General features: G+C 46.2%; 1 protein-coding gene across 1 annotated transcript in view; it reads right to left on the minus strand.

Moving 5' to 3' along the window:
- Window positions 1-26,966, minus strand: part of LOC144147122 (3-oxoacyl-[acyl-carrier-protein] reductase FabG-like) — a 49,320-nt gene extending 22,354 nt beyond the window's left edge. The window contains exons 1-7 of the mRNA XM_077679195.1: window positions 26,630-26,966; window positions 24,921-25,060; window positions 18,651-18,743; window positions 8,229-8,367; window positions 6,052-6,092; window positions 3,624-3,693; window positions 435-471 (exon numbers count right to left, since the gene is read on the minus strand). Coding sequence (XP_077535321.1) covers window positions 435-471; window positions 3,624-3,693; window positions 6,052-6,092; window positions 8,229-8,367; window positions 18,651-18,743; window positions 24,921-25,060; window positions 26,630-26,666 — 557 coding nt within the window. The 5' untranslated portion in view covers window positions 26,667-26,966. The remainder of the gene's footprint in view (window positions 1-434; window positions 472-3,623; window positions 3,694-6,051; window positions 6,093-8,228; window positions 8,368-18,650; window positions 18,744-24,920; window positions 25,061-26,629) is intronic.
- Between the last annotated feature and the right edge of the window lie 300 nt (window positions 26,967-27,266).

A 27,266-nucleotide genomic window follows, 5' to 3' on the forward strand; every position in this document is an offset into this window, starting at 1 on the left:
GGGATAACTTGGGCTAATGAGCAAGTTTAGTCCAACGATTTTCATTCGACTGAAGTCACTAATACGTAGCCCTGCATGAGTTTTTGTATTGCAGCTTCTTTGCACAGGTACAAAACGTCCTGCGAACAGACTGAATAACATCTTCTAAATAGAGTATTTATACAAAGATTTACGCCTCCCAGTATATCATTTGCATTGTGTTGTAGAGTTCCATCATGTGCTCCATCAATGCGATTTTAAATATTGGCTGAACCTTGATAGAATTTTCATTCCTATTGGTAGTTGATCAAGAGCGAGTGTGCCCTTAGGCATAACTGGCTCTAGCGCGTGCAGAGTTAGGTCCAGAATAAAACTGAATTAACTAAACGCTGCAAAACAAATTAAGCAAAAAAAGCAGAGAAGGGTCACTAGAAACACGTTGTTGGAATACTTACTTCACAGAATTCACGCGTACACCAAGCAGGGCGTTTTCTGAAATAAAATACAGCACATCACGTTTTGGGACAATGTGGTCGCAAATTTCAATAATGTCCCATGGATTTTGTATATGCAATGCAGAGGTTGGGTATACATTGCACACATTAAAAGGCTGCACTTTATATTTTGCTTATATCAATGCCATTTAGTTCAACTGCGTGAAATTCCCAGTCTTTTTGGTTTAGTTTTGTATAGAAAATATGTCTAATTGGGTGCGCTAGAATGGTACGTAAAAGCGATACACGCACACACAAGCATACACATGGAAATGACCGCAGATTTCTTCACACAGTTTACGTCATCTTTTACCTGATTATAATTTAACTAGTAAAGACGAAGTCTCATTAAATATAGAGAAGCCTAAAGTGCCTTAGCTACTGTGCCGACTATGTCATTTTCTGGGTGGGGTCGAGAGCGCATACGAGTTTTCATACGCTTACGTGGCCTTTAATGTTGTTGTGGCTTCAGATGGGTTGCCCGACCAAGGACATATCTGAGCCACATCAGCTTGGTAAAGTTGCTGGCTGCTTTTGATGCGTTTCAATTGGCGTGGCGCACATAAGTATGAAGAAACTGTGAGGAGGTAATCTTTTTATTTCCCCATTACTCTTTTAGGAATAACGTATTTTGTGATTGCAACTGGCTAAAGAGCTCTACGTGATATCAATCACAACGGCGGTTTTGAAAATTAAAACTCAGTATCTGTCAATGTATTCATTTGTTTCAATTATTTAAACTTGTATGACATCTCTGTCCTTTCTTGCCCACGAAAACAGTTACTTTTACAATCCCAGAGAAACACAAATACGAAGGAACAAGGTAATTTACACGGAACCTTAATAGCATGTACCGTCGCTCGTGATCAAATATCTCACCAGAAAAAAGGAGAAATATTTAGTGAATGGATCGGGTCGGCAATACGCCAAAACTCTACCGCACAGCTGTCAGCATGACGCTCAAAACGGCTCAGAAACAACACCCTGAACGCGCAGTTGCAACCACAGCTCAGGCACCTTGTGGGGCCCACGAAATTCATGATCGAACTCCGAATGATATTATATTACATGAATGACCCTTGTACACGATGCTACAGCACCACGGTGTCAGCGATCCTTAATTCTGAAAATATTATTTTCCATGCCAGCATTCAATATGTAACGTAAACGTAGATGCAAGGTTTCACGGAAGCCATTCTACTTCATGAGCTTAGCATCTACGCCACCACCACACGAAAAAAAAATCCTAACATCTCTCAAAACCTTCGCAGCTTCACAAAGTTGCAAGCGCACTTTGGTTGGCGGTTCAGCATTATCGTCCCCAAAACTCGTAACTGTAACTGATTCTGGAATAGGGCGTACAACACGCGAGGTATTGAATAAACGACTGAGAAAATGCATTCTCCAGCACTTCGTTTTCATTGCTCAATTCTGGCCCGAGAAAATACTATCCCCAGGAATACCGCGCGAAACGCCGTGTATACGCACTCACCCCCTGCGTGCCAGTCCCTGGAACTTTTATTACCCATCTTTATCACTCTCACGACAATGTGGCACATATATTCGGTAGACACACGGCCTATTCTCCCCCCTTTCACGTTTTAACCTCTCATTCCATCCTGAAATCACCATTATCCCTCAAAGGTAACCGCTAGTCTATGCTACCCTCAAATCTTACCTCTAAGGTAAGGTAATCTATAAGGTAACCGCTATCAGCGTGCGTGGGGCCAATCCATCCCTCACTACACACACTGGCACTGCTCTCCCGTTCGCCTTTTAGCCTTCTTCCTCTATAAAATATCCCCTCCCACACACCTCCCCTTCACCCCTGCAAATGTCCGGCCACTCTCCCTTAAGGCCGCCTAGTGACGGTATGGTGTTAACAGGCCCAGCACAATAAGAAAATCCTTAAATCTCCTACCAGCTCTTGAAGAAGGCATTCGTATTCTATGCACCAAGTTATTTAACGCGTACCTTGGTCCAGATAGAAACCGTGGTAAATGTTTGAACACCAACACCATACATTTTTTTTCAGCCACTCCGTTCTCCTGACGCCTTCTCGACCCTGTACAATCGTCCTGATTTTAATGTTTTCGAATCTGAACCGTAAATAAGTTCTGAAACATTTTTCATTTGATACGAGTAAACGTGTTCACCAGATGTATGTGTTGTGTAGTGACGTTAAAAGCTATTTGGGTGGGAATTGGAGAGCGCGACGACGGGGCGGTGTCTAATGTATACCAGATGAGCTCTTGTTGACAACTGTCATGTTAATGCCAAGGAATGTTATGCATATACTTGACATCAGTTGACAAGATTGCTTGATGTGGCTGAGTGTAAACCCGCATCAAAAACGCAAACTCAACCGCTCGAAACGAGGTGAAAACAATTACTCAAAAATAATTATTAATTTTGAAACCCGAAAGGCGTGCTATGGTTTCTTTAAAGGAGTCATAATTGCTTTAAACAAAAGTTGGCAGCTTTCGCAGGCTATCCAGAATCTACAAATGCATATTTGAAGTCGTATGGTGTAACACGCCGCAAACAGTTTTTAGCAGAGATTAAGCCGATAACGAGGACTTCTTTCTTTTTGGCAGCCTGCAAACACGGCAGATAGGGCGTTCTTTCCAATCCTGTGTGGCAATTTTTAATACGCACGCTTCCTTTCTTCATTATATGTGCCTACCTGCGTTGGCCATGAAAAATCTGTTCTTGTATATGGGTGGAATGTACTTCGGCAGCATTCGTTCTTTCAAGGCTGGCAGTACAAGCTACTCAGGCATTTGTTCAAGTTTAAGCGTTAAACGGCACATTAGTACTAAAGGAGTGCTGAGGAGTTAAGACCCTAAATTTTTCTCATATTGCTTCCTTCCCCTTGTTTGATCAACTGATTCTCATTAAGGCGAGTCGTAATGTAGTCCAACTTTCTCAAGCATTGTGCAGTACGAAAAACTAAAGGGTAAAATTTTATCTTTGTACACTGCTCCCAGCACACAGACCACCAATGCTCACAGTTCCTTACAACATGGAGAGCACCCAAATATGTGGCGTCGCTTTGCCAAAATAAGTATTACGATGCAATATTTGACATTCCGGCAGCGTCTTGTGCGAGACGTCCACGGTGCGGAAAAACAAAACGTGAAGTCTTACCGAGAGCGGTGTGTCGGGTCAAATGGTCGAGGGCTGCTTTACTCATGGAGTAAGGTGCCGTACCGCACACCTGAAAAGCGGTACCGTCAAGTAAAGCTGTTGGCTAAGGTATAAAAATGACTCTTACCCCACGTGCTATTCGTAAATTACCCTTTGTTATTCATCTCATGGCAGTTTCATCCGCCCTTGTAATGTGCAAGGAGTCAAAAGCTGCAACCGTACTTACTGAAAAGTTGTGGGCAGTCTAAGGGGTGTGTTTTCGAAATTGAAAACCCGCATCGCCCGTTTGAAAAGCGTGCATTCATAAAAAGCAGAAAGCGTCATGTTTTGGCGATTCGTTGGAGCCTTCTTCTCGGAAAGCTTTTTTTATCCGTCCGCCGCCTATGTGGAACGCCGCCGCCGCGTTCCAAAACCTATCCTCGTCGCAACGCAAGCGTCGTACATGCCACGCAGCAGGACAATGTGGTCGCACCTTTCCCTAAGCGACCCGCTAGCAGGATGTGTCGCTCGCCCAGCACACCCACAAGACTGCTGCCGACCCGCTAATCATGCTCCTTTCTCTGTGCCGTAGTGTGACTTCAGCAAACGATTCGCTGACAAACCGTTCGGTTTCGTTCTTCCGGCGCGTCTAATTCAGTGTCTAATGTCGATGCGTCTAACGGTGTCATACCAACCCAATATCAATATCGATGTGCAAGTTCATATCGATGCACAATAAACATTCGAATGCACCTGTGAAGGCATATTTTACTTTCGTGTTTTAGCGATTCCTATGAAAGAAGGATCAACCACATTTTTTTCTGTCGCATATTTTCTGTATGCCACTCGGCAGTCATTGGTAATGGTGGGTGGCGGATAATGAGCCAATATTTCCCAATTAAAGCCGTTGTAATATGCGGACATCTAAAGTACTGAAAGCCATAAGTAACCCCTACATCTCCCAACTTTATTTTATTACTGCCCTTAGCAGCAGCGGTCCCCTTTATACCAAATATAATAAGACGGTATTACAGGTGGCTTCCCGCCAGTTACTCCTTTGTGCGCACCTTCCGCCAATTTTTCCCGGCTCTTGTCCGGGAAGCACGCCTATGCAGCTCGTTGATGATTGATTGGTTGATTTCAGGGTTTAACGCGCCGACCCAACGCAGGCGATGAGGCGCTCAGTAGGGGAGGGCTCCGGAGTAATTTGGCCACCTGGGGATCTTTGACCCTGTGCGCCAACGGAGCTCACAATATTGTTTCGATTCGTTGTCATACGACAGCTCATTTTCCGCCGTGCTTCAACGTTACATCACATCGGCTGTTCGCGGATTTATCGGAGTACCAGGATAGGATAGCTTCATCAGAATCACCCTTTATTATTTTCGTTCAAAAAGAATTTTCTGCCCTTGGTGACACAGACCTACGTAGGGACATAACATTCGATATAGTGAAGCAACCAAAATACTACACAAAAAACTTTTTTTTTTCAGTAAAGTCTAATGCCTTTCCCTGCTGATAATTTCATAGTCTTGTCTATTGTTTTTTTTCCTATGTGCGTCTCGCTCACCACTTTCCCTTCCTCGTCTTCATTTGTACAAGACAGTAGGCCACTCCTAACTCTGTACTCGGACGCTGCGAATCTGGGTTATCGTAGCTTAATAGAACCAGCATGACACAAATGGAACGCAGCTGTAGCGTATCAGCGGGGAGCGATTGTATGTTCAAAGCAAGAACTTACACTTATAGGCGTTCCCCAAGGAATGTTGTCGCCTCTTTTAATCCTTGCGTTTATAATGAGACTTCCTCAAAAACCATTTTCCGCGTGCCGTGTAAAACTGGTGGTTAGGGCACGTGGGTGCAACCGCACTTCCGTGGCGTCGATTCCGGTCGCAGAGATGGTTTTTGATTGGATGGCGGCGCGCGCTCTTTGAGGGCAAGCTGCTGTTCAGAACACCGTGTTCTTGCTTAATGAACACAAAATATTCTTTCCAGAAAATACCAGTATTGCTAGCCGGCGAGCAACACCATTGAGCTCAAACAAACAAGCCGGTCTCTTAATTACGGCCTGTTAGGTTGTGACCCAGACGGGAGGTAGAAAATACCGCACTCATGACGTGTACTTAACGAATGCAACGAATGCGAAAATTGGCAGTGAGGTTCTTAAGAAGGTTGGAAGAATACCGTGGCTTCACTAGGTGACCGAAAAGATCCAAAGTAGAAGTCATTTCATTATACGATCGTCTCCACTTTTAGCCTAGTACATGGATTTACTGAATTTGGGAAACAATCCCAAAAGGGAAGGCGTTAAAGTTCCGCTTGTTCAGACGGCGTTACTTCAGTTATGTTCAGATAACAAAACAAATCAACAGTAGCCTAAAAGCGAAACAGTGCTGCAATGCGAGCGTTTCAAAATCAAACAGCCTGAGGGGCCCAAAACATTACTCACCACTGTTAGCGCTGCGATGCTAGAGACGTTCACGATGCACCCTGCAAAATTTTACAATTCAGTTAGACAAAATGAACAATAATTTTGAAGTCGCAGGCCTACGAACAGAATGGATTGAACGGTCGCGTTTATTCTGTAGATGGGCATGTAACCAGGGGGTGCATAGGAAGGAATTAATTGAGTGATACGCTCTCGCGCCACATGATAGACAGCGATTTCACGTAAAAACACCCTGCCCCATACTCATTTCTTCCCCTAGTAACCCCAACCTTGCCCCTTGCGAGCGATGGAAGATCTTGTTGTCCAGCCCCGTCTTCAAGTATCAGCTGCCGCTCGTTACTGGGGCCAGGTGGTCAAGGCAACAATTAGAATCCCGTGAACAAGAAGCCACTCTCATCCAGCGCGTTTCAGGTGGCACGCTGTGTAATAAACGTTTTTTTTTTATATTCACCCCTTACTTTCAATCATAAAAATCTGCCACGCCTGCCTTAAAGAAAGTTGACAGAAGCGCAAAAGCGAAAAGTGCGTCAAACTTGCTCTAAAAGTGCTTCTAATCGACCGTCAAAGACCTATAGCGCCAACAAAAAAACGCACCCTTGCGGCAATTTTTCGCGCACTGCCTGCCTCTGCGAAAGACCTAAGGTATATTCCGATACGCCGTTTATGAGATAAAGGTGTACTATTGTACTCATTGTCCATGGTCCGTCAGTGTATTGTGTTAACTAGAACCGTTCCTTTTTTCGCTATTTTTATGTACCCATTTTGACCACAATGTAGATATGGTTTGACGCATGCGCCTAGTTACGAGAGATCTTATGAAAGCTTTTCGGTCCACCAACCGGTTTATGGGGAAATGCATCAGTTTTTTGACAGTACGACATGTGTCCCACTGAGAAAGCTTTCGCTTTAAAAGTCGTCTTGGTGGTATTTTAAGGCTCGCTCAGACAGAATTCCGCCGTTTGAAGCTCGATTAGGTCTGCTTCAGAGAAATCACTTTCTTACCGGTAGCCGCCACTTTCCCCAAGAGAAGAGTGTTTCCTAGGAACTAATTAAAATGGGTATTACTGCCAAGGAGGGTCTAGAATTTTTTTATTTAAGAAGCCATACCTCGGCTGAAGAGTGCGCAGTATCGAAACGAATGGTAATGAACTAAACTTATTCATTCCGTTTGTATTAGTGCCCTTTCGCTTTCAAAGGAAACCTGTGATCTTGTTTGATAAAATTACCATTGCTTCCTAAAAAAACTTGTGGGCAGCGCGAAAGCTTCCTCAGATCAAAACTGTGCCAAAAGATCGTCAAATCCGTCAGTAAATCTGCGTCGAACCTTGCCTGAAGTGCGGCCAATTGATCGTGAAACTTTCACAGGCTCAAATCGCAAAGTAAGACTGAACCCATGCGAAGATTTTTTCGCGCGCCAAGTAATCACATCTACGAACGATCTAAATGTATACCGAGACGTGGTTTATGAGAATAAGTTATACTCCTTCTTCCTGATCGATGTGTGCATTGTAATATCTGGAGCCGTTCCTTTTTGGCGATTTTCAGGTAACCATCTAGACACAATCGAGGGCCGGTTTCCCGCACAAGCCATGTGTCCAGCAATCCGTTTCTCAGAAAATGCCTGAGTTTTTTGACAGGACACTATCGGTCTCACTAAGAATGCATTCGATTTAAAAGCGACATCGGTCCATGCTGCTTGGACGACTACTCTGTGTGCTCTTATATGTTCTCTAGGGTTCCTAGACCCTACTCCCTGGAAGTATTAAAAGCGGCAAAATTTTCATTCGCAGGACGGCTTTTCGCTGCCTGAGTTACCATAATTACATCACTGAATTCGAAAGCGCATTTTATAACCCGCGAGGACTCCTTAAACATGCGTCTTCTTTCTTGTAGGAGCTTTAATGACGTGAAGAAAGAAGTGGCGCAGTGATTCCAGCGCTGATTTATGAGATGCGTGTGCACAAACGTAGACACCAGACAAATTACTGCAACAGAACACTACCTAAAGCAGCCTCCGAAAACTTGTTACGGTTGGAGCAGGTACATTGCAGATTCTTCGCCGAGAAGAGTAAAGAAGTCTTCAGGGGCACATCTTTGCAACACCCAAGCCTATACTGCGATCAAAGGCATAAACTTTACATTGTATACTCGACGTAACATTCTGCTGTATATCGCACCTTTGGTTTTCCGCAGGAAAGGCAGCGTCTTCTGGGTCATACAGAGTGCACCCTGAACGTTAGTAGCCCACACAGTGTTGAAGTCAGCCAGCGGAGTCACGTCTGTTGGTCCTGTCATTGTAATCCCAGCATTGTTGACCTAAATAAAACAGTAGTCTTAAGTACAAGAAGTGCATCTGGAATTTGCTAAAGGGGAGAGCCATGAAGAGCCAAATGGTTAGCTTGGTTTAGCGCAAGCGAAATCCTTCAGCCCCTTCTACGGCCTGCAATACAATTAATCGAGTTTAAAAAAGAACGAGCAAAAAGGACACAGATCATGTTGAAAAAACACACGAACATGCCGCTGGACTAATAACTGGTTTATTTCGGAAAAGACAAGACATTTATAGGCGTTTCCCGCGCACGCGCACACTTTGACCGACGTGAGGAAATGAAGTTGCGTAATAAAAACTGATATTCTGTATCCGCTAAGACCCCAAGGGATCACTGAGACAAGTCTTCAAAACTTTTCTTAGTAAAAATGTCTCGAACACCTCGCGCCCACGTCTTGGTTTTGCCCTACCTACACTGCTGGCGAGGTAAAACTTCAGAATAAAATTCTAGCAACTTTTTACGTGTAAAACAAAGTTGCTCCCGGCGCCCGAGCCCAGAGTTGTCCGGTGCTGTTTCGGCCGGTGATTAAGTCACCCACACGTATATCCAATATATATCTTCCCGCTGGACAACGGGATTGAATAGACCACACCTACTGCACTCGTAGTGAACCTTGGCTGGTGACAACGTGTGGGTACGAGCGAGTTGGCAATCTATTATAACTTAGTTGAGCGCTGTAGAGAAAACACAGGACGAGGGATACAAGGGCGAGTGCTCGTGGTTGTATCCCTCGTCCTGAGTTTTCTCTACAGCGCTCAACAAACTTGTTTGGTGGTTTGTGTTGCAGCGGTAGGATTTCCGCTGGGTACCAGAGATTTGGGAACACAAAGCAGAAAGTTTACGGGGGTCAGAAAACACCATGGTTACTCGAAATCTTTGGGCTTCTTAATTGAGCCCATGTGATGTGCTGTGGAGTAAGGAATCACTGCCATCTTTTTTAACAGCGCCGCTTGTGTATCTGGCCGTAATGTGTGGCCCGTAATGTGTTAAAAATACCACGAACGTGCCGAGCGCTCGTCAGCGCGCGCCTCGCGGCGACGGCCGAGCGTCACCGGCTTGCCCAGTGGCTATAGCAAAAAAAAAAAAAACAACTCGCGAAAACCCCTGCGTTGCCTAGCTACCACCAACGTCCCAGCTGGCACAACATCTGTTCTACGGAAATTATACACGCAACCCCAGGAATGCAGCGCATGCGTCGTGCGAGTACGCCCCGCTTTTGCGCTGCAGCTATTCTCAAGCGCTACGGCGAATGTAATGCTTCACATGAGGAACACGTCCATATAGATGGATGTGATGATTACTTCCACTAACACAGCGCAAAGCGACAGCGGAATATGTAAATAAACAATTTGAAACTTGTCAAATACGTGGTAATGTGTCCTTCAGTACTCACGTAGATAGAAATCCTGCAGCTTCTATGGCTCAAGCCTTCCGCAACTTAGGGCAAGCTTCACCAGTTTTCTGCCATCTTCGTCTGTGCGATTAGACTTTACAAAAGTCTTTTTTTCATTTTCCTACCCAAATTTCACCTACCGACAGCAAAACATAAAAGGGAAGGCCTGACGCTTTCAAACGTTCAACCTGTTCTGCAAGACTGTGTTGCATTACATGGGGGCTACTTTTGTTTAGAGCGTTCACAAAGCACAATTTCGCTAAACCCTGCTTTGCCACCTTCGAGGGCGCCGAGCTGTAGTGTAAAATTAACTTCTTTACCCTCGGAGAATATTTCAAAACACCTGCGTTCTGGCATGAAGGTAAGTTCTGAATCTAGAACCCTGATGGTCTTGTCAGTGGAAACCCTTTTTGTAAAAACCAACTTCTTGGAACAGCACTAAACAGGTTTAATATCTCATCCGCCGCACGAGTGAGCTCGAGCGTTTCAGTTTAATTTTAAGATTACTAAAAAAAATCATCAACATATCTAAAAACCCTAACGGCAGTGAGTGCTAAAAGGTAGATTTTTTAGTAATCTTGCAGTTAACTGAAACTGACAAACAAACTGTATCCTGTAGGATGCAAACTTGAAAACTAACTCAGAAAACGAATCAGCTAATTTTGAAACGTAAGAGCATGAAACTGTCGAGTACTACTGATCAGACTGAGTTAGCTGAGCTGTCGAAATTAATCAACAGAAACAATACGAACGACATCCGTGAGTACAACATGGCAGTGATCGGGGAAACAGTGCGAAAAGGAGGAAGCTTAAGAGCAACTAAGAAGAAGCTAGCTAAAGGAAAAGACCGAATGTACACACTCAAAGACGAGCAGGGTAACATTACACAAAACATGGTGGAGAAAGTCAAAGTAGCAGAACGATTTTATTCCAAGCTCTATGCCTCCTACGTTGCACCAGTAAAAACAGCTAAGAGTACAGGCTTAGTTTACGAGATCCCACTAATGTCCAAAGACGAAGTTGAGAAGGCTCTCGAGGACATGAAAAGAAGTAACGGTGCAGGTGATGACGGCATAACCGTGTATCTTTCAAAGGAGGAAGAAGATACTGTACTGCAAAAGCTTGCTGCACCATTCTAGGAATGCCTAAGGACTCTAAGAGGGCCCGCAGCTGGGAAAAAAGCCAGCATAATTCTTATTTACAAGAAGATTCCCCAGCAACATTAAGAACTACAGACCCATAAGGCTGCTCTCAGTTGTATACAATCTGTCTACCACAGTATTAGTTAACCGAATAAGTAACCGCCTACAGCCTTATCAACCCCGATAACAGGCTGGGTGTAGTAACAGATACTTAGGGTTCTGCGTTTTCGGATAAATCTGATAAAATCCGAGAAAAATTCGCCGGTAAAAATTTTGCGAATTCGGATTTATCCGAACAACTCCGAATTCAGGAACCGCCGCTTGTGAAAACCAGACTACGCGTCATCTTTCCCTGGCATCCTCGAACAACTTTTCCTATTCTATTTTCATATTTCCACTGTTGTTCGTTCCACTTACGCCCCCAAGCTTCACAAAGGGAGTGGTTTTGGACTCTTATCATGAAAAACAAGATCTCTCTCCACAACAATAGTCGAACTAAGGTCAAACATGTCCCACCTTCCCTGCCACTTTACTTCAGGCCTTTTCCCGGATATGTTATTTTCCTAGAATCTCATTCGCCCTTCTCTGACCTCATTTCGCTAAATATTGAACGTTTGAGTAAGCGCAAAGGAACCAGGATTAACGAAGTGGAGGGGACACGGCGCTACTATCATCTCGTTTATTTTCACTGTGATGCCCGATTTATTACGGGACGGTACACTGCGAACGATAGAAAAGAGGGAAAGGGGAGGAGCGCAAGGAAGTACAATAAAAACTAAACACTAAAAAGTGGAGGATGAAGTAAAACCAGATCGTCCAACGACGTGAAGGTAGAACTACCTCACATGTTCAAGATCTACAAGCACTTGTTCACGGTGGTCGTGCAGCGAGGGCGTGATATTACCAAGCTAGAAAGAGAGTACCTGGCGTATCAGGCCTGCGTTGTGAAGGAAATTGTGGAGCCGCTACAGTTTTGGCGGATGCATGCACGAGATTGGCCCACCCTTTCACGTTGCGCACTGGATTTGCTGGGTCTTCCCATATCTAGTGCGAATCTCAAAAGAGCATTCTCAAGGTTTCACGTGGTCTGCCGGAAGGAGCGTGCTGTGGTGACAGACTCTAACATCGGAAAATATGCCTGCATATAATACAACAAGTTGTAAATGGATGTCCCCACGAATGTTGCAAATATTGACTGTGCCATGAAAATGTCTCTGCTGTTTGATTCAGTTTATTTTTGTACATGGATTTTCTTAAAGATCAATACTCTACGACCCTAATAATCCGAAAAACTCCGAATTCTGTGTACTGTGAAAGGACGCTCCGAAAAACTCCGAATTTATAAAAAATAAATAAGCTCCGAAAAACGCCCTCCGAATTTCCTCAAAAATAAACTCCGAGAACGCCGACCCTACGGATGCTCAACAAGTCACATCCAGCGCATCAATTAGGTGATATATATATACGCAGAGTATAATAAACTCCATTACATGGCATTGATAGAATTAAAAAAACCGTTTGATTTAGTGAGCCCCGCAGCAGTGCTACAATCATTGAAAGTCCGGGCGATAGAGGAAACATACGTAATACTCTATGACCGTATACAGTATGCAGGGGCAGATAGTCCTTCACAAGCCAAGCGACAAATTCCCGATCCGTAATGGAGCACTACAGGGGGATACCACCTTGCCAGAACTGTTCTCACCTTGTCTGGAGGGGATATTCAGTAAGCTTGATTCGGAAAGTACTAGAATACGGATAAATGGAGAATACTGAGGTTTGCAGACGGTATAGCCTTGCTAAGCGAGTCTGCAGAACGCCTGCAAAAATATTTAAGGAACTGCATACAGAAACCAAGGTTGTGGTGCTAAATATAAATAACAATACATCTAAAGTAATAATAAATACACATGCTGAAAGGGCTCTGTTCAGTACACGTAACGAAAGGCGAAAGCAGGTAGAAGATTATAACTACCTCGGTCAGGTCATCTGTGCTGATTCCATGCAACCACGCGAAAGAAATCCGGCGCAGAATTGGTGTCGGCTGGGGTGCATTCGGTAAACACGCACAGATAGTGAAAAGTAAGCTACCCTTATTACTGAAAAGAAGATACAACCAATACGTCCTACCAGTGATGACAAAGGGAGCGGAAACTTCGCGCTTAACTGAAAAATTTGAACGCAAATTTAAATCAGCTCAACGGGCCAGGGAACGAATAATGGTCGGAATAACACTTAGGGAGACGAAACCAGCTACCGGGATCAGTGGACAAACTAGATAGAAAATATCATAGGTCAAGTAAATACAAAGAAACGGACTTGGGCTGGACACGTTGTTAGGCGAAGTGGCAACCGGTGGACTACCAGGGTGACCGAGGGAACACCAACAAAGGGGTCTAAAAAAATAGGAAGACCAATTTCTCTATAGAGGGACGAAATCAGAAATTTCAGAGTAAAAGAATGGCCCCGAGCAGAGCGGAACAGGAGCTGATGGTGGTCGATGGCGGAGGCCTTTGTCCTGCAGTGGTTCTAGTGCGCTGTTGTCGATAATGATGATGATACTTATGCTGTTGATGATGACAGACGTAAGCCAAACATGTGCCGTACTCCAGGAGTCGAATGAATTATTTTGTATTCTGCGATCTTAGACCTCTTCCTAAGTCACAGATTTTTCGTCACTTAAAAACGATTTTTTTTCATTAGCGACGCTGGTTACTAACATAAATTCGTAATAATTGTGCTGTGTGTTTACGCCGAGACGCAAGGGAAACCCGAGCCGACGGCGCGCGGCTGGCGGCTCGGCCCGCCCGACGAAGGAATTACGAGGGCGCGACCCGGGGAGGGGAACCGAAAAATAAAGGCACTCTCAGACTGAACGCCAGACGTGTCGGCTGTATGTTTCTCGCGCTCCGCGAACACTACATGGTGGCAGCGTACGTTCGAACCTGCTACGAAGGCACCGATGGAGGGGTCGCAAGCTCAGGAAGGAAAAATGGCCATGTCCAGTTTTCAATGCAAGCCTCCGGAGGAATTTACTTTCGCAAACCCAAGTGAGTGGCCGCAATGGAAGCGGCGTTTCGAACGTTTTCGCATCGTGAGTGGCCTCGCCTCGAAATGCGCGGTGGAACAAGTCTACGCATTGGTCTACTTTATGGGTGACAAGGCAGAAGACATCCTTGCCTCATTCAAGTTGACAGAGGAACAGAAGAACAGCTACAACGATGTTTTGCAGGCGTTCGAGAACCACTTCGTAGTTCGAAGAAATGTCGTGTACGACAGAGCGACATTCTTCAGAAGAGAACAGCGGGAAGGAGAAGGTGTCGAAGAGTTCGTCACTGAGCTACACCGCCTGGCCAAGTTGTGCGGTTTCGGAGAACTGCATGACGAGATGATCCGGGACCGGATAGTAGTGGGCATCAGGGACCGCAAGCTGTCTGAACGAATGCAGCTGGATGCGGAGCTGACCCTCAAAAAGGCCACCAACATGGCGCGACAGTCTGAAGTCGTAAAAGAACAAGCTGCTACGCTCCACCGAGACAAGGAAGGAAACGTGGACAGAGTCGGCCAATCTCGTAAAATGACTGTACCTCCAAGAAATCGGAAGGGGTCTGCAACACGAGACAAGAAGCCGCCTGAATCCGAAGCAAAGCAGTGTATGTTCTGTGGCTACTCGCAGCACACTACAGGAAGTGCCCTGCACAAAACGCGACGTGCAACAAGTGCCGCAAAAAGGGACATTTTGCCCGTATCTGCAAAGGAGGAGCATCAGTCCGCGAGATCGTGGGTAGCAACGATGAATTTCTCGGAGCCGTCTCATCCAGCTGCGACGACAAGTGGATGGCTACTGTGGACATCAATGGGTCGCCCGTCACCTTCAAAGTGGACACTGGAGCTGATGTGACTGTGATTCCTGTGAAAACGTACCGGAGATATTTCAGGGATCTTCATCTCCAGAAGCCAGACAAGGTTTTGAAGGGACCCAAAGAGCGACAACTTCCTGTTTCCGGCATGATAACGGCAGACATGTCATACCGCGACACGTCGATGAAAGGAAGCATCTACGTTGTGGATGGTCTTCAGATGCCTCTCCTGTCAAGGAAAGCTAGCGAAGAACTATGCATTGTAAAACGTCTTGATCAAGTCCTCATTCAGAAAAGAGAAGCTGTCAACCCACAGGGTGAGTTTCCCAAGCTGTTCTCCGGTCTTGGTAAAATTAAGCTCGCATACAAGATCAAGCTTAAAGAAGATGCTGTACCGTTACCGTTGACCACTCCTCGAAAAGTTGCCATACCATTAATGTCGAAGGCCAAAGAAAAACTTCAAGAGATGGTTCAGCTTGATGTTATCGAGCCAGTTGAGGAGCCAACAGAATGGTGTTCTGGAATGGTCATTGTTCAGAAACCTGACGGAGATGTACGCATATGCGTAGACCTGACTGAGCTAAACAAGTTTGTAGAGGGAGAAGTTCACCCTCTGCCTGTCAGTGAACATGTCCTTGCGCAACTTGGCGGAGCCCAGTGCTTCTCCAAAGTCGACGCCAATTCAGGATTTTGGCAGTTTGAGCTTGCGGAAGAGTCTCGAAGCATGACCACGTTCATAACGCCATTTGGCAGGTACCGGTTCAAGAGACTACCGTTCGGAATCAGTTCAGCGCCTGAATTCTTCCAAAGGAAGATGTCACAGTTTTTGGATAACCTGGAAGGCGTCGTGTGTAACATGGATGATATCCTGATCTACGGCAGGACACAAGCAGAGCATAACGCCCGTCTCAGAGCGGTTCTGGAAAGGTTACAGAAACATGGCGTCACGTTGAACCGTGAAAAGTGCGAGTTCAATGTTCAAAGGGTAAAGTTCTAGGGATACATCGCTGATAACCAAAGAATTCATGCCGGCCCGTCAAAAGTGCAGGCTATCATTGACATGAGACCACCATCAAACACTCAGGAGCTGAGAAGGTTTCTCGGAATGGCAAACTACCTGATGAAGTTTGTCCCGAACATGTCAGAAATAGCTCACCCCATGAACGCTCTTCTAAACGCGAAAAGCGAGTGGGTATGGACCTCAGCCCAACAGAAAAGCTTCGAACTGCTGAAGAAAAAGCTGTCTGAAAGTCCAGTTCTATCAGTATTCGACCCAGAGAACATGACTGTAGTTTCAGCAGATGCCTCATCGTTCGGGTTAGGTGCAGTTCTGCGACAGAAGCAGAAAGATGGAGTCTATCGACCTGTCGCGTACGCATCCAGTAGCCTGTCAGAGACAGAAAGGAGGTACGCTCAGATTGAGAAAGAAGGCCTTGCTGTGACCTGGGCACGTGAGAAGTTTCAGGAGTATGTCACTGGATTACAGTTTACCATTGAAACTGACCATAAGCCGTTAGTTCCGATTTTCATGTCGAAACATTTGTCGGATATCACTCCCAGGCTACAAGGGCTAAAAATGCGCATGATGCGTTTTTCCTATAAAATGACACATGTGCCGGGCAAGGACCTTCTTGCTGCTGACGCTCTGTCTCGACAGCCGCTACCTCACCGAGATAGCACTGAGCTTGAAGAAGAAGTTACATGCTACGTTAGAAGCGTAATTGCTAATCTTCCGTCAACTGACAAGAGACTTGCGGAAATTCGACGAGAGCAAGCGGCAGATCCAATTTGCAGCAAGTTGAGCAGCTACTGCAATGATGGGTGGCCAGACCGCAAAGAGCTCCCTTTCGAATGTAAAGATTATTGGCAGCACAGGTCAGATATAGCTGTTCAAGATGGCCTTCTCATGAAAGGATCAAGGATTATAATTCCTGGGCCCATGCGCAAAGAAATACTCGCGAAGATACACCAGGGACCTCAAGGAATTGTTAAGTGTCGAGCAAGAGCCCGAGAGTCGGTATGGTGGCCGGGTGTATCGACAGAAATCGAAGAGCTTGTTCGCCGATGTACACAGTGCGTTAAAGAACAGGTATACAGACATGAGCCGTTGATGCCATCTGATTTTCCCGATAGACCATGGCAGAAAGTTGCCATGGACATGTTTCACTGTGGAGGGAAGAACTACTTGCTTGTGACCGATTATTATTCAAGGTATCCCGAGATCGCCCTGCTTCCGAGTATGACAGCGCAAGAAGTCATCAAGCACGTGAAGTCTATTTTCGCAAGGCATGGCACGCCTGAGACAGTTTTCAGCGACAATGGACCTCAGTTCAAAAAACTTGATGGCTCTGCTTTCCGCCAGTTCGCGGAAGAATGGGGCTTCGAACACGTAACATCAAGCCCCAGGTTTCCGCAAAGCAATGGCTTCATTGAGGCAGCCGTGCGGATCATAAAGAAGACGGGGGACAGTTATGTTGCTCTTCAGGCGTACAGAGCCACGCCACTTGCAAATGGCTTTAGCCCTGCCGAGTTGTTAATGGGACGGCGTCTGAGAACGTCTGTTCCGGTTCTAGATCCCGCTGTTGTCGACAATACAGCGCTCCGGGCGTGGGAACTGCGCCGAGCAGCCCAACAGAAGAGAAACCACGACAGAAGGTACGGGGCTCGGATCCTCCGTGATTTAGAGCCGGGAGAAACAGTGTGGATAAAGAACCAGAACAAGACTGGAACGGTGCTTTCATCGGCGGGGTCTCCGAGGTCTTACATTGTTGAGACAGACACAGACCAACTGAGAAGGAACCGAATCCACTTAGCCCCAGTCCCTGAAGTTGAGGTTCCACGCTCGTCGAATAAATCAACGCCTGGGAGAAACCCGCCAGCTTCGCAAGATGCAAGGAGACGTGAGGTGGGAGAAGCGCCGGTTTACAACGACCAAACGCCGCCAGAAACAAATGAACCCCAGGAGAGCTCATCCGCCCCACAAGGCTACAAGACACGGAGTGGACGCGTAGTCAAGCCTGTCCAACGCTTGTAAAAGGGAAGGCTGAGAGGGGAAGATGTGCTGTGTGTTTACGCCGAGACGCAAGGGAAACCCGAGCCGACGGCGCGCGGCCGGCGGCTCGGCCCGCCCGACGAAGGAATTACGAGGGATGGATGGATATGAACATTTATTAACTGGCGCGACCCGGGGAGGGGAACCGAAAAATAAAGGCACTCTCAGACTGAACGCCAGACGTGTCGGCTGTATGTTTCTCGCGCTCCGCGAACACTACAAGAATGATGCTTGTTCAATAGTGGCAAATGAAAGAAACACAACCTTCGTGGTGCTTGCAACTTCTGGCTCACTATCGACCCATTTTTCATACTTTTGAGCAACCGGTTTTGGTCAATAGATTTCGCGAAAAACCATAAAAGTGGCTCTAGTAGCTCAAGTTCAGCAAAACTGGTACAAAACAACGGTTTCACAAGAAGTACCAGTGAAACCTAAAAGACCACAAAAATAAGCTTCGCATAGCTGAAGAAGTGCAAAAACGGGGACAAAATAAAAACATACTAAGCTAAAGATTCATAGCTGTGTTCCCTGTATATCCTACCTCGGTTGCTTTTCCGCGTGATCGAATAATGCACTTTTTCAAGTGCACTTATAGCGGTCACTTTTTAGCAGGATGGTATGAACAAACCGGTTGGTATATTTTTCTCTCATAACAAGACAGAACATGTCATTTTATTGAGCTTTCTGGAGACAAAAGCAGACACAAAACATTATCTGCCTAGAACATATGTTTCTATGTTCAACTCATTGTGACGTGATATTTGCAAATACCTCTTTGGCTTGAAATGCCCCTATTACGTCTGACTGCAGTAGTGCACTCACGAGAATGTCGATTTTTCCGAAGTGCTTGACGGCCTTGTCCACAACAGCAGCCACATCTGATTCAACAGACACGTCTCCGGGAACCACCAGCACCTGTACAGCGTTTAAATTACAAATGGAACAGGAACCTTGTATTCACACGTCACCCATCGGGTCATGCTTTTACACTGTCTTTCCGAACTGTAGGGCTTACCTCTCCAATTTATGCAGCGTGCTAAAATTTGTGCCGTCCCTGTAACACGCGATCTCGTCGCTAGCATTTATGACCGTTTGATATACATACATTGCATGAAGATTTTTTAATTAATAAAAAAGACCGCCAGGTTTTATTGGTTTAAACAATTTATTTGTGTAATGCACACATACACACACATATATATTTTGTTATATAACGTTTTCTGTTATATATATATTCAGAGACTTAGCTCCAGGGATGGGATCAGGCAGGTACAAAGCGGGATCAAGACCCAACCTCCCCCATATGAGAGGCCAATGTTCGGAGTGACGTTTGATGAAGAACTCCAGTCGCACGAATGGCAAACACGCCATGATAATGAGTATGCACATGAGGGAAGAGAAGGAAGCACAGTCGCACGAGCTAGTACTGATGATTATGTACAAATGAAGATGAAGCTCTAGAATCTGTTCTTAGTCCACTCGCTGGTGCGAGGTGGTTCGTGACGAGTCAAATTTTCTCCTCTGCCTTCCTTGTCGTTCATGACTGCTAGCTTTCCATTTCTGTTTATTCAAGGAACCCCTAACTTCCAATTCTGACTCGCGACACGCATAACGAGGGCCTCGCTTCTCGCAGTCTTGGTGCCACAGGTGGCTTAAGAGGGGTTCCAGGTTTGTTGACCGTTCGCGACACGTACACGCCCGAGGCAGGGCCCGCGTGCTAAAAACAAGGTCCCCTTGACCTCGAGTTGTCGGAGCGGATAAATAAACGCCTTTATTCCAAAGTGCTTGAACTCTAGTGGGTGAACTCTACGTGGGTGAACTCTACGAGAAGACCGAGCTGTAAGTCAGCGATCGTATCCACTGGTGTCTCCTCGAGCAGGTATCTATTATTGTTCGAAGCTTTTCATGATAATTCTGAATGATATGGGGTATCTATAACCACGATATAAAGAGCGCTGTGGTATCTATGAAGGTCAGGCTGCTAGAAAACAACAATATTTTTTCGGACACTTGACAGAAGAGGTGATGTGCTTGTCTTGCTTCTACTTTCTGGCTAATCTTATCTGTTGTTTGCGAGAGCGCGCTAACCCACTCGACTTTCCGTCAAAAAAAAACGGAAGGTTGACAAGGCAGTAAAATCACATCCAGCATGAGCTGCGACAAAGTACCCTAAGATCAGAATTGCTTCTTATGACAACAAAACCCACAATTTAAGCAATAAGGTTGGCTGGAGAATCGCTAATGAGAATTAGCAATTTGTCTTGAGCTTGGTACCTGAGAACTTACGGAGTTTCAGTCCACTGCTGCGTTTCATGAGAACTAGTAAGCGTTAGTTTTTTCTCGGGCTAAACACGTATTTTATGCACTGTAGTTATCTCACTGGGACAAAAGTATCCCAAAATAAAAATCTGTTGTAGCTGCTGTCCTTGTATTCGGTGCGCATGTAAAATATTACTGGCTTGCCATGAAACGTCGCCATTATGAGGTTATGTCTATACTTGAAGAATGATGAAATTACATTATCACAATTTCTGCGTTTCTGACAATTACTGAAAATCCAGATATAAATAAAAAGTTCAGTAGAAACCGTCATTCATTCAAACAGTGACCGAGTTGTTGAAGTCTCGTGTGAAACGACTATAGCCGAAGTAAGATCCCTAAATCAAGAGATATGTGAAATTCTGTTCATTTGGTGCCATACATGCCCCGTGGAGAGTCAGAGGCGTTCCAGATGCATCCAAGTCAGCACTATATATGGACATGAAAATAACTCCCTGAAAGCGGAATTCACAGCATACACAAGACGGCACAACCACACCAGCGGGTTGGGATGCGGATACACGCAGAGTCAGTAACCCATACCTCCTAAGACCCACCTGACAGGACGTCTACTTTTGCAAGACACCTCAAGACACACATTTTGCAAGACATCTCAAACGCCTTTGTAAAAAATTAGTCATACGTACATCCCGTACCCGGCCCCATTAACGTGTACAGCTCCCCCACTGAAAAGCTCTAAGACATCCGTCAAGAATTCAAAAAGCCAAAGCCCCCTTTTGCCGGTACCGCATTCTTATCGTGGAAGACTGCACTGCCCTCCACCACGCATGGGGCGCCCAGCAGGCCACTCCCAAAGAAATGGCCCTGTTTATGGCAACACGTATCACATCACGGCCCCATACTCCTCAACAATCTCATCCTATCAACAACATTGGCCGCGACTGATCAGAACACGGGACACCACACCCAACTTTACTTTTTCGTCACATACACTGAACACCGAAAGATCTCGCTTGTCGTGCACGCTTAAAGAGACACTGAAGTGATTTGTAACCATTGCGGGATTACGAGCACCAATTGAAGTCAGGAGTCTCTAGGCCACGTTTCACCACTCTCGCTGCGTTTAGGCGAGTTCATTCCGTAGAAACAGGAATTAGAAAATGCTGTCCTCCTCTCTGCATCCTCCTAGCCGATTTCTTATGACGTTTCGTATGACGTCAAAACGAGATGGCTTGGTTTAGCTGCGCTACAGCACGGCTTGCCGACCCTCCTACAGAATCAGTCGGCCCAGCGTTTATTCGGTTGGCGGACAGCGGTTCATCGCAATTCGTTCACTGAGGTGAAACTAAGCCACGGAACATTTGTTCCAGGAAGAGTGTTCCTTTAATTTATTTGTAAATTATATCAATCTCTAAGTCACAGTCGCTCCACACAAGCCACGCACGCGACGCTTCGCTGACTGGTACGATAGTAGAAAATTCTAAGGTCAAATAAAGGCGAGGGAAGAGTCAGCGAAGTTTATATAGGTACAAGGGAATTAAAATCAACCGAAACTTTCATTGTGCAGCGCCAAACCAAGCCGCGGAAAGTACGTCTTGCGCTCAGCGAACTAGCACAGCGGTCAGCAGAACTACACTCATCTGTGAACGCATTCCCATCTAAGGAATGCTGTTGCTAGGCATGAAATATTGTCGGAATTCGGGTGACGCTTACTGCACAAGCGCTATTGAAGAAATAGTCGTTTAAGCTCCTTGAAATGGCAAAACTAAAGAAAATATAAATTTGATATACAATGTACATTCATATTGCCACCCCTCGCATCGCTTGCTTATGGCCGAGTGGTCTGAAGCACTAGGTATGTTTTAAAGCAAAACCTTTCTTGCTCTGCCAGCCAACGGCTCTTTCCTGGCGTGCGGGACAAGGAACTCCCAACGCGGCGGCGGCGGTGTTGGCGGAGGGGGAAGAGGGGGGGGGGGTGTTCACTCACGGAGAACAGTGTAGATGGCGCGGCGAACGGTTACCCAGCGTTCCCCGAGCAGGTACTTGCTCACAGGGGCGGGCGCGCCGGCGTGGCGAATTTGTCGTCTTCTTTAGCGACGGTTGTTTTTGGCCTGTACTGGCGTGCTTCACATCCATTGCGCGCTTCCTTCGCACGGCTTAACTTGTTCGACAGCACCTTCTGGGTAACCCGGACCCGATGGAATTAAGTGGTCGTACGGCAACGATACGTTAAGGATTGGCTTGCAGGGCGGGAAAACCAAGTGTGGAGACCACATACAGACATCTGGCCGCTAGAAAAACGCCACCTTTTGCGCACTGTTTGTCACGAATGCGACTAAGTTTTCTAAGTTGCTCAATACCAATTCGGTTGTGTTTTAACGGGTATTACAAAAGACGAATGGCGGAACTGGTTCTGATAAATAGCGAATATACAATTTCCGTCAGCTTTCTCGCAGTTCTCGAACTTACGGAAATATTTAGTTTAATTCTGTATAAATGCGAATCACTAAGCTCACATGCCGGATTGGTTCGGTGTCTGCGCTTGTGTCGCGCGGTGGTGTAGCCCCGAGCTACCACATCAGGTTCACTAGGTTCGGCTTTCTCACCCTTCGAAACACGCTCCTCTCCGTTTTCGTTCTTCCGACACACAGCCGGGCTACAGCGGCGGCGTCCGCCACTCGAGCCCAGCCGTGGCCGACGATGCTGCGTTCGGGACGGCGCCCCCGCGAATCCCAGGTAACGGCTGGCAGAATCTCTGGTTTCACTCCTTGTAGATGCACGTGTGTGAATTCAAGTGATTTCGCGTGGATAATTGTTGTGGGTGTTGTTTAAAGCTTTGCTTTCCAACCACCTTCACAGCGTGGACTGGAGCCAATTTTTTTTGTGTGTTTTTTTGCCAGTCGCATGTGCGAGCTTCCGATAGTGCATCTTTTTTTTTATTTTTGAAGTAGAATCATGTGTTTTTGAGCAATTTTTCTATGCAGAATTTATCCCCTTTTTCGTAGTAGCGTTCATTGCTCCACGAGCTAGCTCGGAGAAGACACTGACGCGCTGGCGCGTTCTTGTTGCCATGCTGTTGCTATAAGCACCCACCACTTTCGGGCACAGTCCTGAATCAGCCGACCCTCAGCCTCGTGCTAACATGCCTCTCACGGCACAGGCACGAACCAGGCAAGCTCCAATGATGGGGGAAACGCGCATCACATTTGAGCGTCTGCGGTTACGCGGAGGGCGTTCATCCACTGCGGGCGCCTCGGCCAGTTATTGCCAAGCAGTACTGGAAGGCTCATATGACACATTTTACAGCCGACAACATGGCCGAAGTGCGGTATGCCGATTACTGAGATATTGATAATGCCTATCCAACGATAACGTCGGATTCCAAGCACGTTGTTCCACAGAAACGAAACCGAAACGGGTTTGAAATATAATATTGTACATCGTCTAATCACGTAGCGCCTTGTGTTGACGTCCCTGCTGTTAGTTGGTGCGACCGGCGCAAACCAATTATAGTATCTTATTCTTCATTCCGTCTTTATAAAATTAATACCGCCTTATCGCCCGGATAAGTGGTGAAAAGTATGCTTATAGCAGCCAGTCTACGCAGTGCAAGACAAAACAGAAGCTTGACAAATTCCTTTCAGTGCCCCTTTAAGCAGCGACCACTTCGTCGTATCAGCCCATATCTTGACCTCCAAGTCGCGCACTCGAACTCGAAGGGTACTACTGCTCATGTATTCAACTGCCAGAATCCTGAGCAGCTGACTCTGTTATACGTGACTCGGTATCACAAGGTATCAGAACCAGGTATCACAGAACCAAGAACTCACCCAAGATCCAAGAACTCACCCGCGGACACACCCAAGAACTCGCCCTCACTGATAACAGCCCCGACGTGGACCGGAATATAATACTTAGGACGCAAACTGCAGCCTCACTAAAGAGCAGGCAGTGAAGTCGTCGCAAGAAGACCCTTAGAGACGCATCGCACGCCTACGTTAGAACAAAATTTATGCTTCTTTGGTTTCGCCGTCAACATCGGTAATAGCAAACCTGCGAAGAGAGATAGGGGGGCTTATTAATGGGAACTGGTGAGCTCAGCCCTGCTAGGACAAGGCTTGCTACACCAGATGGGGGTTGACTACAAGGACGAGTGGTGAATATTAGGCATTAGGGGTGCAGCAGGAAGACGACAAACAAGATACGTTAAAAACGAGAAACAAGGGAAAGCTGGTGGAAGAGTCCGGACATCAAAAATACTATTCAAAATAAAATCGTTAATGTAAACGATGAAGCAAAATGCAAAGTAACTGGCGCAAAAAATTAACAACGCCAACCCATGAAAAATCAACAGATGAACACGACCGCGCAAAAGGGTGCATATCATGAGGCACTTGCACTCTGTATGATCTAGAGAGATTTGTCCAGTTCAGAGTCTCGTAGGAACCGCAGGAGAACTTTTGTACCCAAGGTACTGTCAGCAATATTGGCCCAGGGCCCAACCAGCTATTCGAGTTAGCTAGTGATTATAACGCACCCCAGATGTTGAAATTAGAGCAAAGTGAGCACGGCGCAACTGGTGAGTGCGGGTGGGAGATCCGAGAAAAATGCGACGTAAACTTTTCAATTTTTCAAGCGAGCAATAATACGCAATGGCCACCACTGCAACCTAAACACAGGTACGATGTAATCCCAGCTATGTGAAAAAGCCGTGTTGTGGAAAGCCTTTTACATGAAAAACGTTTTTTATGTACACAAGATGGGGCCCCCTTCCTTGGAGGTATTAAACGTTACGGCATACAGCGTGCTTACCTTTTCATGCGGGATTCCTTTGGCGCGGCAGGCCTCAGCCACCTTCTCCAACCTCTCCACGTTTCTTGCCGTGAGGGCGAGCCAGCTTCCCAAAGATGCGAAGTGCAGCGCCGTGCTTTCGCCGATGCCTGACGATGCGCCTGCGTGTAGGATGCCTAAGGTGTTAGTTTCATCTTGACAACTGCTCAGGATCAGCTGCGACAAGCTTATAATCCCGAAACGTATCGGTATCAGGTAGGACCACTTCCTCTGAACTTTACAAAGTTAATATTAACCTGACACCTTGCGACAAACGTAATTTTAAAATTGAATTATGTTGGTATGCTCGGCTCTCCTCGCACTCTGGAGAAGATACACAAATTCATTGCCTTTTGCAAAGACTCATTTGTATAGGGTTGCAGTTAATGCTGTTATCTGTTAACAACGTCTTGATGAATGTAATTCATACTCCACAGCGCCAATATCAAGTACAATTTCAAGTCTCACAACCTTAGGCGCCAAGACAAAGCAGTTCAAGGGAGAACGTTCAACCGCAAAAGCCGCATGATAAACTGTCTATATAGCGCGCTATTGAGAAGGCTACGAAATAGAAATGGATTTAGTTGATATTCACTATTTTTGCCTAACTGCTCCGGAAAATACAATGGCGTTTCTTTGAAGACGGAGGACAGGTTAATCACAGCGAACACGTATCATCAGCGTTTAGAATGTTCATGACGTCAGCGCAGGTACCAATATTCGAGCGTTAATAAATACTAAATCAGGACGGAGAAAATTGCACCATCACGAATGTCATCACGCGGGTTCTTTTTCGAAACTGCAAGTCCGAAAACATTTCACCGGGTCTTCTGCTCCTCTAAAAACCTCAGAAGTCAACGTGAAATCTACAACTGTGACAAGGATAGTTTCTTACAAAATATACACCTACATGACTATCTGAAGCATTTAATACCCAAGTTGGAGCGAGGCTCGGAAGAAAAATTTGAATTTAGGTGGGTATTAAAGGTGACCACTCGTAAAACCTAAGCAGCTATTTCCAAAATTTCGCAGAAAAATTAGTCCAGGACCAGGATTCGATCCGAGGACCACCGCCTGTGGAGGCCATTCGTTCTTCCAACTTGCCTAACGAGAAGGCCGCCAGCCGTTTGTGGCGCGAAAGCGAATTCATGAACAGCTCTTCGGCTGCCGTTCAGGTGGATATCAAATTTTCGTTCGCAGAATTGTAACTTGTTAGAAATCGGTTGCTTCGCCTTCCCCGCTTTTTCAAGTAAAGCAAAGGAGTCTCCCCGCTCACTTTGGTCCAAAATACCTGGCAGCCCAAACAAAAAAAACGCACTTTTAAATGCAATTATATTGGAATTCATCTAACGTGTAGGTACAGGGTCGGAATGAATAAAAAAGGGCGAGAGATAGCGGATATCAACATCGGCCGTTTTCAACTTGTAGATTATGGCGCGTTTACTTGGCACTGTTGCGCGCCAAACCCTGGGTACCTTATACGCGAGTCGTTTTCTTGCAGCACTAGAACTGAATTAGTATCCTGCTGCAGAGCAAGCGCACCAATAAGCGGCTTTTCTATGGCGACACCCATATTTGTAAACAGGCCGTGGTTACCGCCCTCCATATCAAGACTGCAAATACATCTATTACATTTCTAAGCTAAAGTTTCTGGTTTTAAGTTCTGGTCCACCCACGGTGTGTGAAAATACCTGTGATCAAGGCCACTTTCTCTTTCAAGTCCGGCATGTTGCAACGACGTCAGGGACGCTCGTCTGAAGAATCTCCGAAGGCTATGCCGTAGCAACGCCGGCCACAATGAAGCCCTAGTTGAACGAGCACAAGAGCCCACGCCGGCCGCTTCACTTCACGATATCTTCCTACGCCGCTTATCGCCGCTTTTGCCTGGCGCGCGTTTGCTGGCGACGACAGTGCGGCAACCTTCGATCACAAGGGCGCTTTGTTCGCTTTCCGCTCTTAGAAATGTGCGTCTAGTTTCGCAATGTACAGGCGGGGGCACATTCCCGCACCACACGAGCGCTTGACGAGAACTTCCGGTCCGCGGTCTGGAGGCGCGCCGCCTGCTGTCGCGACCGACGCGGCACGCATGCGCGCCCTTGCTGACTTCCAGGCACGCAAGTTTTCTAGCATCGTCAGTCAGTAATTGTCATTAAGGTAACCTTTTACCACGACGACCAGTCGACGGCCAGACAGCCGATTCACCGGCTTTTGCACGTGTTCTTCACGTTCAAATAGACCCTCTCAAAGGTTTTAAAAACGTAGCATTATTTGCCGAGCACCGGCGAAGCCAGGACCGTGTAACGCCCTGCCTTTCCACAATAATGCAAA

Source organism: Haemaphysalis longicornis, unplaced genomic scaffold, assembly GCF_048455015.1.
Source record: "Haemaphysalis longicornis isolate Haplotype H1 unplaced genomic scaffold, Haemaphysalis longicornis Haplotype H1 scaffold_7, whole genome shotgun sequence".
Taxonomy (NCBI): Eukaryota; Metazoa; Arthropoda; class Arachnida; order Ixodida; family Ixodidae; genus Haemaphysalis; species Haemaphysalis longicornis.